This window comes from Pongo abelii, chromosome X (assembly GCF_028885655.2).
Source record: "Pongo abelii isolate AG06213 chromosome X, NHGRI_mPonAbe1-v2.0_pri, whole genome shotgun sequence".
NCBI lineage: Eukaryota > Metazoa > Chordata > Mammalia > Primates > Hominidae > Pongo > Pongo abelii.
The window spans coordinates 57,593,485-57,610,233 of record NC_072008.2 but is presented as its reverse complement, the minus strand read 5'-3'; the positions used below and the strand labels follow the sequence as shown (position 1 = coordinate 57,610,233).

The 16,749-nt window shown below is 38.6% G+C and overlaps 1 protein-coding gene across 6 annotated transcripts in view; it reads right to left on the bottom strand.

The window, feature by feature from the left end:
- The window catches only part of FAAH2 (fatty acid amide hydrolase 2), a 283,151-nt gene that overhangs the window by 188,746 nt on the left and 77,656 nt on the right, over window positions 1-16,749 (bottom strand). For all 6 annotated transcript variants that reach the window (XM_054544652.2, XM_054544651.2, XM_002831725.4 and 3 more), the window contains one exon: window positions 15,439-15,521. In XM_054544652.2, the coding sequence (XP_054400627.1) occupies window positions 15,439-15,464 (26 nt within the window). In that variant the 5' untranslated portion in view covers window positions 15,465-15,521. The remainder of the gene's footprint in view (window positions 1-15,438; window positions 15,522-16,749) is intronic.

Sequence of the window (16,749 nt, the reverse complement as noted above, 5' to 3'; positions counted from 1 at the left end):
CCATTTGACCCAGCAATTCCATTACTGAGTATATACCCAAAAGAAAATAAATAGTTTTACCAAAAAGACACGTGCATTTGTATGCTCATCACTATGCTATCACAATAGCAAAGACATGGAATCAATCTAGATGCCCATCAATGGTGGATTGGATAAAGAAAATTTGGTGTACATGCATCATGGAATACTACACAGCCATAGAAAGAATGAAATCATGTCCTTTGCAGCAACATGGATGCACCCAGAGGTCATTATCCTAAGCTGATTAACACAGGAACAAAAACCAAATATCACATTGTTCTCATTTCTCAGTAAGAGCTAAATACTGGATGCTCATGGCCATAAAGATAGCCAACAATAGACACCGGGGACTAACAGATGGGGAAGGGTGTGAGCGAGGGAAAGTTTTGAAAAACTGTTGGATACTATACTCACTATCTGGGTGATGGGATCATTTGCATCCCAAACCTCAGTATCACACAATATATTCATATAACAAACCTGCACATGTGCCCCTTGAATTTAAGATAAAAGTTGAAATTATATTCTAAAAATGTGGCTAATGCAATATGTTGAAAGTATTTTGACATATTTAGTTAAATAATATGTACTATGAAAATTAATTCCACCGTTTCTTTTCACTTTTTAAAATATAGCTGCTAGAATATGTAAAATTGCATATTTCCCTCATAATTTATTTCTATTGAACAATATTAATCTAAAGAGAGAATGCATAGTTTTGTATCTCAGCTCCACTATTTACTGTATCTCCTTTGGAAAGTTACTTAACCTTTCTGTATTTCAGTTTCCTCATCTGTATAATGGAGCTAAAAATAATTACCTCATAGAATTGTTGATATTATGCAATTAGCTACTGCATTTGTAAAGCACTACAACAGTACCTGGAACATTGTAAGCACGCAAGTGCTAACTATCACTGATATTACTAATGCTTCTTATTATAGAGAAGAAGAACCCCAAACAGAGAGAATAGAAAGATGAAGGGATGAGAAAACATGGCCCATTTTAATGAAAACTTATTCAGTTATTTGTATAGCCTTTGTTCTCTGAGTACTACTGGCCCACCGATAGGGGTAAAAACTCTGCTATCATGCATATAACCCTACTGGTGGGCCAGCGGTACTCAGAGAACAAAGGCTATATATATGTGTGTGTGTGTCTGTGTGTATGTGTGTATACATATACATATATAGTACATATATATAGTGTATACATAGTGTATATATATGGTGTGTGTATATATATACAGTGTATATATAGTATATATATATAGTGTGTGTATATATATATATATATATATACACACACACAAGATGCTGCTAGTCTCGGTGTATTGGACACCTGAGCCAAGTGAAACAAATAAAATTATCTCTTTCCCTAGAGGTTCAACTAAAAGAAAGAAGGACTGGGGTTGGTTAGAACACATGAATGGCAGGGCTTTCAAATGAAGGCCCACAAATCTCCTACTTTTGAGAGTCCAGAGCTTCATCAGTCCCTGAACTTCCCAGGGTCTAGTCGTTCAAATGTCTCATAATTTGTAAAATTGTGAGGATCTTTATGATTACTGGCCACACCACTACCTTTTTATACCCATAAGCCAGTAAAAGTACAATTCTATTGCAACGAAAAGAATCATTGTCAGCACAGCCATTTAGAAACTATAGACATTTTTGTGTGTCTATAGCTAGTTACAAGGTCGCATCATTACCATTTGTAGAGCAAAGGCCAGCACTCTTAAGTGTTACATATTCTGGGGGCCTTGCAGATACATACTGTCTACTTGGGGAAAGGGACACTTTTTGCTTTGCTTATATCCCATCCCTCACACTTTGGTTGCACAAAAAGAAGCAGAAGGGTGTGAAGTTGAAGTTACCCACTTTCTGGAAATAAAAAAGCTTTCAGCTGCCAATTCAGAAGGAATTGGGAACCTAAGACCAATGTTTCCAATAGGCACAAACTTGGAACCTCAGTAAAGCATCCACATGCCTAAGACTGCTAGTTACTGAAAAGCTTCTCTGGATGTGAGCCTCATCCAAGGCAAAACGGCCTGTAGCCTTGTGTTTAGGAAATGTTAGGAAAGAAAACCTTGAGGCACAGTGTCCCAGTCTGCAACCAGTCTGAGGAAAAGAGTACTCAGAGAGATAGATATCAGATGGGGTAGTAGCTGAAGGAGAAAGTCTGTGATTAGGAGGTGAAAATAACTCGAAAAGCTGGATTGAACTAGAAGGGACCCTTCAGATGAATAGCAAAAATACCCAAGTGGAGTAAAAAGGAAGTTATATGTGGGAGAATGGCACAAGATAAAGCTGAAAAACTAAGATATGCCAGATTACAAAGGACCCTCACATGGCGTTCTAGGGAGTCTGGGTATTGAAATGTTTAAAGGAGGAAATGGGGCATAATCTCTTTAGTGATTTACAGATATCTTTTGGCTTTTGCAAAATAAAAAGTCTGGGGAAGGGAGAGCAAAACTAGAAACATAAAGATTACTGCAGTAGGCAAAGATGATGGTGATTGGGACTAAAGTGACAGCAGCTGAGGTAGAGAAAAGTAGAGTTATTTAGAGATGAGATCTTGAGAGAGATATTTAGAAGGTAGAACTCATATAAAATATTAGAAGGTTAGAATGTGGGGGATGAAGGAATTTTTTTTCCAGTTTTTCTGGTTTATGGTAGATGGTAATGTCATTCACTGAAATTTTCATTTCATGAGTTTGATTTTAATTATTTTGACTTTTGGTGCCCATGTGACTTCCTGGTAGAGGTGTCAAGTAGGTAGATACACATATATAGGAATTGAGCTCAGAGGAAAGGTCTGGGCTGCAGACAAAGTTCCAGGAGTTATCAGTGTTCAAATGATATTTGAAGTCATAGAAGACCAAGGCTAAGTATATTTATAACTACATGAACTATTATACACATATATATATATATACACACACACACACACACACACAATTACAGAATCATACCTTAAGGAAGAATAAAATGTATTTAGATGTGTAAGAGTTAAATAATAAAATAATAGAAGAGCACTGTCTAGAAGTCAAAGGTAGCAATGACTTCAAAAACAGGACAATTATCATTTTGATAATAAGACCAACATGTACAATATACCGAGTCTATTTTATGTGCCAGTTATTGTGTTTTAAATTCATTAAGTTGTTCCGTCCTCACAATAATCCCATTAGGTACATAACAACTGCTTCATTATGGTTATGAGGAAACTGAGATAAAGAGAGGTAAAGGACTTACCCAAAGTCATATTGTCAAGAGTTGCAGACATTGTTGGCTGCCTATCCAAAATCCACTTTTTCCCTTTATAAATATAACTTCAATTTTTCAGGCAACTCTCTTTATTGTACTGCCATATGCCTTACAGGAAATAGGCCCAATCTCTAACCTTAAGTGTGTGATTTCTTATTTGTTTAGTGCAATCACAGTGATGTTATTCACCTTGCCAAAAATTGGTTTACCAGTGGTATCTGGTCACAATTTTGTCTCTTGAGACATAAGGCATAGCAGCCATCTTATGAAAATGAGAAGATCTAGTCTAATAAGGCTGACAAACTAGGATGTCCAAGGCAAAAGACTGAAAAGAGGTTAATGATGACATTTTTCAGCTGCTGAGTCAATCAATTCTAGAGCTAACCTACCAAAAGACTTACTGGTTTGTGGGTTAGTATATTTTCCCTATTGCTTTCAGTCATTTTGAATTGGATTTTCTGTTCTTTGCAGTGAAAACAACCCAAACTGATAGAGTTAGCAGGCTATTTTGTTTGTTTGTTTGTTTTGTTTTGTTTTTTGTTTTGTTTTGTTTTTGAGACAGAGTCTCTCTCTGTAGGCCAGGCTGGAGTGCAGTGGCACGATCTCAGCTCACTACAACCTCCGCCTCCTGGGCTCAAGCAATTCTCCTGCCTCAGCCTCCTGAGTAGCTGGGATTACAGGCATGTGCCACCACACCCAGCTAATTTTTGTATTTATAGTGGAGACGGGGTTTCACCATGTTGGCCAGGCTGGTCTTGAACTCCTGACCTAAGGTAATCTGCCCGCCTCAGCCTCCCAAAGTGCTGGGATTACAGGTGTGAGCCACCACGCCCAGCCAGCAGGTTATTTTCAATTGAGTGGTAGGAACAGAAGCTAGATTTCAGTGAGTATAGGTGTAAATTAGAGGTAAGGATTCAGAAAAATAAGTATCGACTACATTTTTTAGAAGCTTACTTATGTTAAAAAAAATGAGACAATTTTGGTAGTGAATTAGGCACGGCAAAATATTAATCTGAGAATGTTGCAATCTGGCCTGTTACAAACACAAACAACCTGGTTATCCAAAAAGCAGTGTAGCAGAGTGGTCAAATCCCAGGCTTTGGAGAAAGACTGATCTGAGGTGGTTATATAACCTTGCAAGTGACAACTTCCTAAACTGTTTCTCCAGCTATAAAATGGTGGTAACAATAAAATCTACATGCTTTGTTATTTAAATGTGATAATGCATAAACACAGTACCTAGCACAGAACAGCCACTCAGTAAATGGCGGCTATCACTATCATCATTACTAATATCATCAGGTTCTCCTGACAGTCAACAAAATTCTTGTCAGGAAAATCAAAGGATTAGAATTACAGAAGATTAAGCCAAAGCCATGTCATCCAAACCACAGAGCTTAGGGAAGTGGCAACATGAAATTTAGGAAGTGGGTTAAAAGTCTCTATATCAGAAAAACAATGAGAAGAACTGCAGCAGCTATTTCTTCAACAAGTCCTACCAATACTGATGTTATCAGCACCATTTACTGGTACAATATTTGTTGATGCAAGACAGGGTTCCTGAAACACTTGTCTCCCAGGAGTTTCCCAACCAGGTGGGGCAGGGCAATCAGGCTCCCCAGTCCTGTTCTTTCCAAGGATGGAGAAAAGGTAGTGCCTTAACTATGTACACTTTCCTAAGGTCTTGAAATCCCCTTCATTAGCATTGCCCAAACTTCAGCCACATACAATCAGCACAAGCAGATAAAGGAATAAAGGAAACTGGATACCCTTACATGTGGCCTCAGTGGCACAGGGCAGCACTACACTCCTGAGACCAAGGAAATCCCCAGTTTCAGCCAAGTTAAAAGAAGGCACCTCAGCCAAAAATCCTTACCATTGCTTCTATGGAGACAAACAGGATGAGGCCTAAGGGTGGCTGTGACACCAGATGATACATAGGCTGGCCAATGTGGGTTGAGTGAAAGATTTATTGATGTCTGAGAGGGTTTTTAAAAAATCTATATATCTTGAAATCCTGCACTTGCTCAGTGATTCGAGTACAGCCAGTGGTAGGGGAGTGAAATCCAAGGAGGATTCTACCCCTTGGATAGCTTTTTAGTGGAAAGCAACACATTATATCACCTTCTCCAGAAAGCCTTTTCTGCCACCTCTCCAGTCTTGGATCAGTAACCTTCTCTATGATCCCACAGTACTCTTTTCTTCCCCTATCAGAGCACTAATTCCACTGTGCTGTAAATAACGGTTATTCGCATGCTTCAACCACCAGACTGGGAGCTGAAAGAAGTCAGGGACTGTTGCATTTATCTTTATATCTTCAACACCTAGCATGCTACCAGGTGTATAGTAAGCATTCAATAACCATTTGTGGGATAAATGAACGAGAGTGTTTTCAAGCATTTAAATCCGTAAAACTATAAATTTTGAGGGTCCATATTATTTTCCCTTTTAGAAAGAATAAAACAAAGATTCAGAGAGATTCAAAAATATGTCTAAGTTCATGCAATAACTAACAGAGGAAGAATTTTGTCCCAGGTCTGTGTGATTCTGTAAGTGTGTATTTTGAGTCTTGACATCTCTGGACTACAGGGCTCCCAGAAAGTTTGCCTTGACCATTTTCTATGTCATTCAAAGATTGAGAAGAATATACCCATTGGATGAAATGTATGACAATAGATGCTCCAGGGAGCAAAGTCTAAAACTAGTAACAAATTTGTACTTTTCCAGGCAAGCAAGAAAAATAGTGAACAATAAATCATAATCCAGGAAGATATAGGAAGCCAACAGGTTACAGAGCATAAGACGAAACTGCAATCTGGAGCTCCAAAACAAACATTGTCTAAACACAGGTATATTAATTCATTACTTACTGAAGAAATGCTAAATCTCAGATCATGTTCTAGACACTGAAGACAATAAGATGAAAAAGATATGATCCATGCATGCCACTGAGGAACTCATAGTCTGGTGGGTGAGACAATCAACACCACAATGACTATGCAATGTTGAACCAGTTTTTATACTATTATCTCTCAGCCCTGAAACAAGTATTCTATATGCCATTTTCTTTTTTTATTAGATTTTATGTGAAGATATTTCTTTTATTATTATTATTATTATTATACTTTAAGTTTTAGGGTGCATGTGCACAACGTGCAGGTATGTTACATATGTATACATGTGCCATGTTGGTGTGCTGCACCCGTTAACTCCTCACTTAGCATTAGGTATATCTCTTAATGCTATCCACCCCCTTACCCCCACCCCACAACAGTCCCCGGTGTGTGATGTTCCCCTTCCTGTGTCCATGTGTTCTCATTGTTCAATTCTCACCTATGAGTGAGAACATGCAGTGTTTGGTTTTTTTCCTTGCAATAGTTTGCTTAGAATGATGCTTTCCACCGTCATCCATATCCCTGCAAAGGACATGAACTCATCATTTTTATGGCTGCATAATATTCCATGGTGTATAGGTGCCACTTTTTCTTAATCCAGTCTATCATTGTTGGACATTTGGGTTGGTTCCAAGTCTTTGCTATTGTGAATAGTGCCTCAATAAACATATGTGTGCATGTGTCCTTATAGCAGCATGATTTATAATCTTTTGGGTATATACCCAGTAATGGGATGGCTGGGTCAAATGGTATTTCTAGTTCCAGATCCCTGAGGAATCACCACAATGACTTACACAATGGTTGAACTAGTTTACAGTCCCACCAACAGTGTAAAAGTGTTCCTATTTCTCCACATCCTCTCCAGCACCTGTTGTTTCCTGACTTTTTAATGATTGCCATTCTAACAGGTGTGAGACGGTATCTCATTGTGGTTTTGATTTGCATTTCTCTGATGGCCAGTGATGAGGAGCATTTTTTCATGTGTTTTTTTGGCTGCATAAATGTCTTCTTTTGAGAAGTGTCTGTTCATGTCCTTCGCCCATGTTTTGATGGGATTGTTTGTTTTTTTCTTGTAAATTTGTATGAGTTCATTGTAGATTCTGGATAATAGCCCTTTGTCAGATGAGTAGGATGCAAAAAATTTTCTCCCATTCTGTAGGTTGCCTGTTCACTCTGATGGTGGTTTCTTTTGATGTGCAGAAGCTCTTTAGTTTCATTAGATCCCATTCATCAATTTTGGCTTTTGTTGCCATTTCTTTTGGTGTTTTAGACATGAAGTCCTTGCCCATACCTATGGCCTGAATGGTACTGCCTAGGTTTTCTTCTAGGCTTTTTATGGTTTTAGGTCTAACATGTAAGTCTTTAATCCATCTTGAATTAATTTTTGTCTAAAGTGTAAGGAAGGGATCCAGTTTCAGCTTTCTACATCTGGCTAGCCAGTTTTCCCAGCACCATTTATTAAATACGGAATCCTTTCCCCATTGCTCCTTTTTGTCAGGTTTGTCAAAGATCACATAGTTGTAGATATGCGGCATTATTTCTGAGGGCTCTGTTCTGTTCCATTGGTATATATCTGTGTTTCGGTACCAGTACCATGCTGTCTTGGTTACTACAGCCTTGTAGTATAGTTTGAAGTCAGGTAGCATGATGCCTCCAGCTTTGTTCTTTTGGCTTAGGATTGACTTGGCGATGCGGGCTCTTTTTTGGTTCCATATGAACTTTAAAGTAGTTTTTTCCAATTCTGTGAAGAAAGTCATTGGTAGCTTAATGGGGATGGCATTGAATCTATAAATTACCTTGGGCAGTATGGCCATTTTCATGATATTGATTCTTCCTACCCATGAGCATGGAATGTTCTTCCATTTGTTTGTATCCTCTTTTATTTCATTGAGAAGTGATTTGTAGTTCTTCTTGAAGAGGTCCTTCACGTCCCTTGTAAGTTGGATTCCTAGGTATTTTATTCTCTTTGAAGCAATTGTGAATGGGAGTTCACTCATGATTTGGCTCTCTGTTTGTCTATTATTGACGTATAACAATGCTTGTGATTTTTGCACATTGATTTTGTATCCTGAGATTTTGCTGAAGTTGCTTATCAGCTTAAGGAGATTTTGGGCTGAGACAATGGGGTTTTCTAGATATACAATCATGTCATCTGCAAACAGGGACAATTTGACTTCTTCTTTCCTAATTGAATGCCCTTTATTTCCTTCTCCTGCCTGATTTCCCTGGCCAGAACTTCCAACACTATGTTGAATAGGAGTGGTGAGAGAGGACATCCCTGTCTTGTGCCAGTTTTCACAGGGAATGCTTCCAGTTTTTGTCCATTCAGTATGATATCGGCTGTGGGTTTGTCATAGATAGCTCTTATTATTTTGAGATACATCCCATCAATATCTAATTTATTGAGAGTTTTTAGCATGAAGCGTTGTTGAATTTCGTCAAAGGCCTTTTCTGCATCTATTGAGATAATCATGTGGTTTTTGTCTTTGGTTCTGTTTATATACTGAATCACATTTATTGATTTTCCTATGTTGAACCAGCCTTGCATCCCAGGGATGAAGCCCACTTGATCATGGTGGATAAGCTTTTTGATGTGTTGCTGGATTCAGTTTGCCAGTATTTTATTGAGGATTTTTGCATCAATGTTCATCAAGGATATTGGTCTAAAATTCTCCTTTTTTGTTGTGTCTCTGCCAGGCTTTGGTATCAGGATGATGCTGGCCTCATAAAATGAGCTAGGGAGGATTCCCTCTTTTTCTATTGATTGGAATAATTTCAGAAGGAATGGTACCAGCTCCTCCCTGTACCTCTCGTAGAATTTGACCGTGAATCCATCTGGTCCTGAACTTTTTTTGGTTGGTAAGCTATTAATTATTGCCTCAATTTCAGAGCCTGTTGTTGGTCTATGCAGAGATTCAACTTCTTCCTGGATTAGTTTTGGGACAGTGTAGGTGTCGAGGAATTTATCCATTTCTTCTAGATTTTCCAGTTTATTTGCATAGAGGCGTTTATAGTATTCTCTGATGGTAGTTTGTATTTCTGAGGGATCGGCAGTCATATCCTCTTTCTCATTTTTTATTGCGTCTATTTGATTCTTCTCTCTTTTCTTCTTTATTAGTCTTGTTAGCGGTATATCAATTTTGTTGATCTTTTCAAAAAACCAGTTCCTGGATTCATTGATCTTTTGAAGGGTTTTTTGTGTCTCTATTTCTTTCAGTTCTGCTCTGATCTTAGTTATTTCTTGCCTTCTGCTAGCTTTTGCATGTGTTTGCTCTTGCTTCTCTAGTTCTGTTGATTGTGATGTTAGGGTGTCAATTTTAGATCTTTCCTGCTTTCTCTTGTGGGCATTTAGTGCTATAAATTTCCCTCTACACACTGGTTTGAATGTGTCCCAGAGATTCTGGTATGTTGTGTCTTTGTTCTCATTGGTTTCAAAGAACATCTTTGTTTCTGCGTTCATTTTGTTATGTACCCAGTAGTCATTCAGGAGCACGTTATTCAGTTTCCATGTAGTTGAGTGGTTTTGAGTGAGTTTCTTAATCCTGAGTTCTAGTTTGATTGCACTGTGGTCTGAGAGACAGTTTCTTATAATTTCTGTTCTTTTACATTTGCTGAGGAGTGCTTTACTTCCAACCATGTGGTCAATTTTGGAATAGGTGTGGTGTGGTGCTGAAAAGAATGTATATTCTGTCGATGTGGGGTGGAGAGTTCTGTAGATGTTTATTAGGTCTGCTTGGTTCAGAGCTGAGTTCAATTCCTGGATATCCTTGTTAACTTTCTGTCTCATTGATCTGTCTAATGTTGACAGTGGGTTGTTAAAGTCTCCCATTATTATTCTGTGGGAGTCTAAGTCTCTTTGTAGGTCACTAAGGTCTCCGTTTATGAATCTGGGTGCTCCTGTATTGGGTGCATATATATTTAGGATAGTTAGCTCTTCTTGTTGAATTGATCCCTTTTCCATTATGTAATGGCCTTCTTTGTCTCTTTTGATCTTTGTTGGTTTAAAGTCTGTTTTATCAGAGACTAGGATTGCAACCCCTGCCTTTTTTTTTTGTTGTTTTCCATTTGCTTGGTAGATCTTCCTCCATCCCTTTATTTTGAGCCCATGTGTGTCTCTGCACATGAGATGGGTTTCCTGAATACAGCATACTGATGGGTCTTGACTATCCAATTTGCCAGCCTGTGTCTTTTAATTGGAACATTTAGCCCATTTACATTTAAGGTTAATATTGTTATGTGTGAATTTGATCCTGTCATTATGATGTTAGCTGGTTATTTTGCTCATTAGTTGATGCAGTTTCTTCCTAGCCTTGATGGTCTTTACAATTTGGCATATTTTTGCAGTGGCTGGTACCGGTTGTTCCTTTCCATGTTTAGTGCTTCCTTCAGGAGCTCTTTTAGGGCAGGCCTGGTGGTGATAAAATCTCTCAGCATTTGCTTGTCTGTAAAGGATTTTATTTCTCCTTCACTTATGAAGCTTAGTTTGGCTGGACATGAAATTCTGAGTTGAAAATTCTTTTCTTTAAGAATGTTGAATATTGGCCCCACTCTCTTCTGGCTTGTAGAGTTTCTGCCGAGAGATCAGCTGTTAGTCTGATGGGTTTCCCTTTGTGGGTAACCTGACCTTTCTCTCTGGCTGCCCTTAACATTTTTTCCTTCATTTCAACTTTGGTAAATCTGACAATTATGTGTCTGGGAGTTGCTCTTCTCGAGGAGTATCTTTGTGGCATTCTCTGTATTTCCTGAATCTGAATGTTGGCCTGCCCTGCTAGCTTGGGGAATTTCTCCTGGATAATATCCTGCAGAGTGTTTTCCAACTTGGTTCCACTCTCCCCGTCAATTGCAGGTACACCAATTATATGTAGATTTTGTCTTTTCACATAGTCCCATATTTCTTGGAGGCTTTGTTTGTTTCTTCTTATTCTTTTTTCTCTAAACTTCTCTTCTTTCTTCATTTCATTCATTTCGTCTTCCATCACTGATACCCTTTCTTCCAGTTGATCGCGTCAGTTACTGAGGCTTGTGCATTTGTCACATAGTTCTCGTGCAAGGGTTTTCAGCTCCATCAGGTCCTTTAAGGACTTCTCTGCCTTGGTTATTCTAGTTATCCATTCGTCTAATTTTTTTTTTCAAAGTTTTTAACTTCTTTGCCATTGGTTGGAACTTCCTCCTTTAGATCAGAGTAGTTTGATCTTCTGAAGCCCTCCTCTCTCAACTCATCAGAGACATTCTCTTTCCAGATTTGTTCCGTTGCTGGTGAGGAGCTTCGTTCCTTTGGAGGAGGACTGGTGCTCTGATTTTTAGAGTTTCTGGTTTTTCTGCTCTATTTTTTCCCCATCTTTGTGGTTTTATCTACCTTTGGTGTTTGATGATGGTGACGTACAGATTGGTTTTTGGTGTGGATGTCCTTTTTGTTTGTTAGTTTTCCTTCTAATAGTCAGGACCCTCAGCTGCAGGTCTGCTGCAGTTTACTGGAGGTCCACTCCAGACCCTGTTTGCCTGGGTATCAGCAGTGGTGGCTGCAGAACAGTGGATATTGGTGAACTGCAAATGCTGCTGCCTGATCGTTCCTCTGGATGTTTTGTCTCAGAGGAGTACCCGGCCGTGTGACATGTCAGTCTGGCCCTACTGGGGGGTGCCTCCCAGTTAGGCTACTCTGGGGTCAGGGACCCACTTGAGGAGGCAGTCTGCCTGTTCTCAGATCTCAAGCTGCATGCTGGGAGAACCACTACTCTCTTCAAAGCTGTGAGACAGGGACATTTAAGTCTGCAGAAGTTATTGCTGTCTTTTTTTGTGTCCTGCCCCCAGAGGTGGAGCCTACAGAGGCAGGCAGGCCTCCTTGAGCTGTGGTGGGCTCCACCCAGTTTGAGCTTCCTGGCCGCTTTGTTTACCTCCTCAAGCCTGAGCAATGGCGGGTGCCCCTCCCCCAGCCTCGCTGCCACCTTGCAGTTTGATCTCAGACTGCTGTGCTAGCAATCAGTGAGGCTCTGTGGGCATAGGACCCTCCGATCCAGGTGCGGGATATAATCTCCTGGTGTGCCCTTTGTTAAGCCCGTTGGAAAAGCACAGTATTAGGGTGGGAGTGACCCGATTTTCCAGGTGCCATCTGTCAACCCTTTCTTTGACTAGGAAAGGGAATTCCCTGACCTCTTGCACTTCCCAGGTGAGATGATGCCTCGCCCTGCTGCTGCTCATGCACGGTGCACTGCATCCACTGTCCTGCACCCACTGTCCAGCACTCCCCAGTGAGATGAACCCAGTACCTCAGTTGGAAATGCAGAAATCACCCATCTTCTGCATTGCTCACTCTGGGAGCTGTAGACTGGAGCTGTTCCTATTCGGCCATCTTGGCTCCACCCCCTCTATATGCCACTTTCTGATGGGACTCAGAAAACTAAACTTTCCTTTGATAATTTGTGCCCTCTTGGATCCTTCATATATGGGTGCTAGAGAAAGACTAGGAGGAAAGAAAAGAGGTGAAGGGGTTTGTTTCTTCCAGTTTGCTTGCTGTTCCTGACACCATTGTTTCAACAATAGCCTTTTATCCAGGCAACAGTAGTTGATTCCAGTTTCCTATTTCTTCCCACACTCTAGAACCAGTCTCATCACACCCCCTCAGAAATACTGGCACCAGTCGGCTGGCAGCTGCTTCTCAGAATTCTGAACCACAGCTCTGAATATGAGGTCCCTTTTCAAAGTTTCTGAGGTAGAAGCAGCAGCCAGGTAACACCCTCTTCACAGATGTCTTGATCCCAGCTCTGCAGGCATTTCCTTTGAGCTCCTAGATTCTGATAATCCCAATTTCTTCCCTTTGTTCCCTCATACCTAGGGCGTTCCCTCAGTTTACTGTTTCCTGCATTTATCATCTCAGTGTTACTTCAGTGTTACATTTTTTTTTGTTGTTTTTTCATTCCTTAAACATCTATTCTACCAATTCCCTATATTAAATTCTTTGTTAAAATAGTGTGGTTTCTGGGCCCTTCATGATACAAAAGTGACATGAGCACAATGTGCTCTGGGAGCTCAGAGTAGAAATCTCACAGAGACTGAGATGATTAGATAATGTAAAATTGAGAACTGGACTGAGTCCTAAAAAATTAACTAAGCCAAATAAAGGAGAGGTGGGGAAAGGGGAAGTGTTCTAGGCAAAAGTAATAACATGTGCAAAGTTATGCAGATGATAGAGAGCGTAAATGGATCAGGAGAAATAGAGTAGTTCTGTACGATTAGAATAGGATATGAAGGAAAACAAGTTTGACATGATGATAAATAAAGAAGAAGAGCCAGTAAAACTTGTTGACTAATTAGAGTTAGAAGATAGATTTGGGAAAGGAAGGAAGTAGGTAGAGTCTAGGGGTACACCTAGGTATCTTGCCTGTGTGACTGGATGGAAGAACAGGTTTGGGAAGAAGGTAAAAAAGCAGTGAATATTTTCTCATCAGTCAATCACAAACACAAAGCTGGAAGCCAAAGAAAGACAAAGCTAGAAGCCAGCATAATTAAAGTTCACATATCTTCCTACTATTTTGTAGCTATGTGATTTTAATCATTGAACTGCCTTGAGAGTAAGTTTTAGTGCCAAGCAAACAGGGATAACAATGCAATAGAACTGTGTGTAATCATAAGGACAGCTCCATTTATTGAGCTCATGTTGTAATAACAACCATAACAATAAAAGAGCTAACACTGAGGGATTGATGGAAGGTTCTGTACTAGGTGCTTTACACATATTTTTCATCTTAATGCCAGTGTTTTAAATTTCTAGTAAAACAAAAACACTGTTATCAGGACAGTAAGCCCATTTGGGGGCCCTTTACAGGAGGGAGGAAAAAAGCACAGATGTCACACATAGCATGCATGAACTTCATAAAATTATTTCTGAACATCTTTTTATTTTACCTAAGTTCTCTGTCTTAGAAACAGTCCTGTTTTCTCTCTCTTCAAATCTCCAATCCCCTGACAGTCACTGCCCTGTCATGCTCCCCCCATTTACCCACAAGCACCCTCTCCAGTCTCCTAGTAGTAGCCCAAACTCATTATTTTCAACAAGGTCAAAAATTTGATTTTCTCTCAGATCTTTATCTATGTCCTCATACAAAAAAACAAGCTCTGCAACAACTGACCCCCTTCTTCAAAACTCCTTTTTAAAAGGCAACAGAAAATTTAAATAATAGAATCTCTCTCAAATATTTAAAGATACACTCTGCCCCAAAAGTACCCCCAAATTACATTTCAGGTAAAAGTTGGTTCATAGGAGAAAGAGACAAGTCAGGACCCCCTGAAACATAGAATCACCCCATAGTTCTGTTATGTAAGCTTGGCGTCACATATCCATATTCTTGAATCATGGCTCTGTCACATACTTTTTTTGAAATGCTGTTGAGATGATCAAATGAGAAAACATGTATAAAGTATATATTATGATACAAATCCATTTGATGCAGTACTTATATTTCATTAAAATATTTTAAATATCTACAATTTCATGATATTGGCTAGTTTTCATTTTATTTACATTAACCATCCATGTTAAATGATAGGCTTTCAATATGCGTAGTGATATAAAGTTTCATTTTAAAATGATTAAGTTAGAATAAGTGACTCAACTTTAGTAAGTATATTAACAACAACAGAGCTGACGTGCAAACAAGACAAAAATCTTAAAGATGGTACCTGAATGGCTGAGATCTACACAATGGCACCCTATGTCATGGTGTGCTAAGACGAACTGTGCTACCCATTAAACAGAATATTACAAAGAGAATAATCCAAGTTTTTGGCCCTCTAATACCTCAGAGCTGCTGAGAAGTGTTTACTTAGCAATAGAGACACAGAAGTAACGTATATGATACCTATATAAAATACTATCTAGTATGCTAAATACACATTGGAAAAAGTGTGCATGTGTGGGGGGGTTCTCCTATTAGAGTCACTACCAAATATTAATCTATTCAGTAAATGTTCGATGATGCCTACCAAACTGTAGACCTTGTTCTGGATGTTGGATATGCAAAAACAACAAAATTTAGTCCTTGCCATCAAGGATCTTGCAGTTAATAGTAGGAGGATGCAGACAAATAATCATAAACACTCAACAAAGGACAAAATACTGAAATTAGAAGTCAGAGAAGTTCCCAGTGAGAACAAGGGAAGGACAAAGAGAAAGAAGAATCTAGGAAATATGCTAAGGTGGCATGACCACAGATGTAGAACAAAAACCACCATAAATGACTCCTTGAGAAAGTGGAAATGCTCACCTGTACTTGACAATTCCATTGATCATTGGGTTTACGTCCTTGATTCTGTTGATATAAGCCTGAACAACATCTATACATTTCACCTGCAAAATACAATAGTTTAGTTAGCAGCCATTTATTCACTAAACAATTCATTCAACAAGTATTTCCTGAAAGACTCCTATGTACATTAATCATTTTTTGAGACACTTTCAGTGAATTACACAGTATAGTCCCCCGTGAGGCAAAATATGAGGCTAAGGAGGTATAAGATGTCTACTTTGAAGGTAAGAAGTCAGTCAGGAATATACCAGTATAAGAAAGTTCCAAACAATGAGTAGGGATAAAAGGAATAAACTCTGCTGAAATTAAATATAAATTGGAGTTCAGAGACATTATGTATATATACTAAACTAGCAAATATTTTGTTCTAGTAAATAATCAATAAAAAAATAGATATCGTTTCAGTAATACCCTGAAACTTAACAGTATACATCAACTCTGCAAAACCAAGAGTTGGGGAGGGGAGACATAAAAGGGCATAAAGGTATGGTTTCCAGATAAAATATAGGAAATCAAGTTAAATTTGAATTTCAAATGAATAGAGAGTAATTTTTAGTATAAGTATGTCCCAATTATTGCATGGGGATGATTATACTGAAATCTATTGGTTATTTATCTTTAATTTAAATTTAGCTAAGCATACTGTACTTTTGTTTGCTAAATTTACCAACGGTAAACCAAAGGTCTTAAGTTAAGCATGTGAGCAGGGATGAGACAAGTAAAACATCCTGGGTGGGTGCTACAGTATTATTATTTAATTATTATATACAATTGTAGTTTTAATGTTAATTCGTAGACATGAGACAATAAACATTAGAAAATTGCAAAGCAAAACAGAACCCCCAAGTAATGAAGAGAGAAAAATAATTAAAAAGAAATCAGATCAAGACAGAAAAAAGAAGGAAAGGAAAAGAAAAAGCAAGTATGATAAATTATAAACATTACATCAAGTGAAAAGGATTAAACCAATGACATAATAAGTGTGAAGGACTGAATTCCCCTGCCAGAGGGCAAAACATTAAATTTGGTTTTAAAAAAAGCTCGGCTATACAATGTTTATATGAAATTCATCTGGAACAAAAAGACAATGAAAGATTGAAAACAAAGAGTAAGGCAAAGATATACTAGGTGAAAACAAACAATAAGAAAGCAGAGGTGGTATCATTAATATCAGAGAAAGCAAATTTTAAAACTGAAACCTAAAATGGTATGATACATGAGGATGCTATAACAGTCGTATACTTTTCTGTATTAATAAAGCAGGCAAAT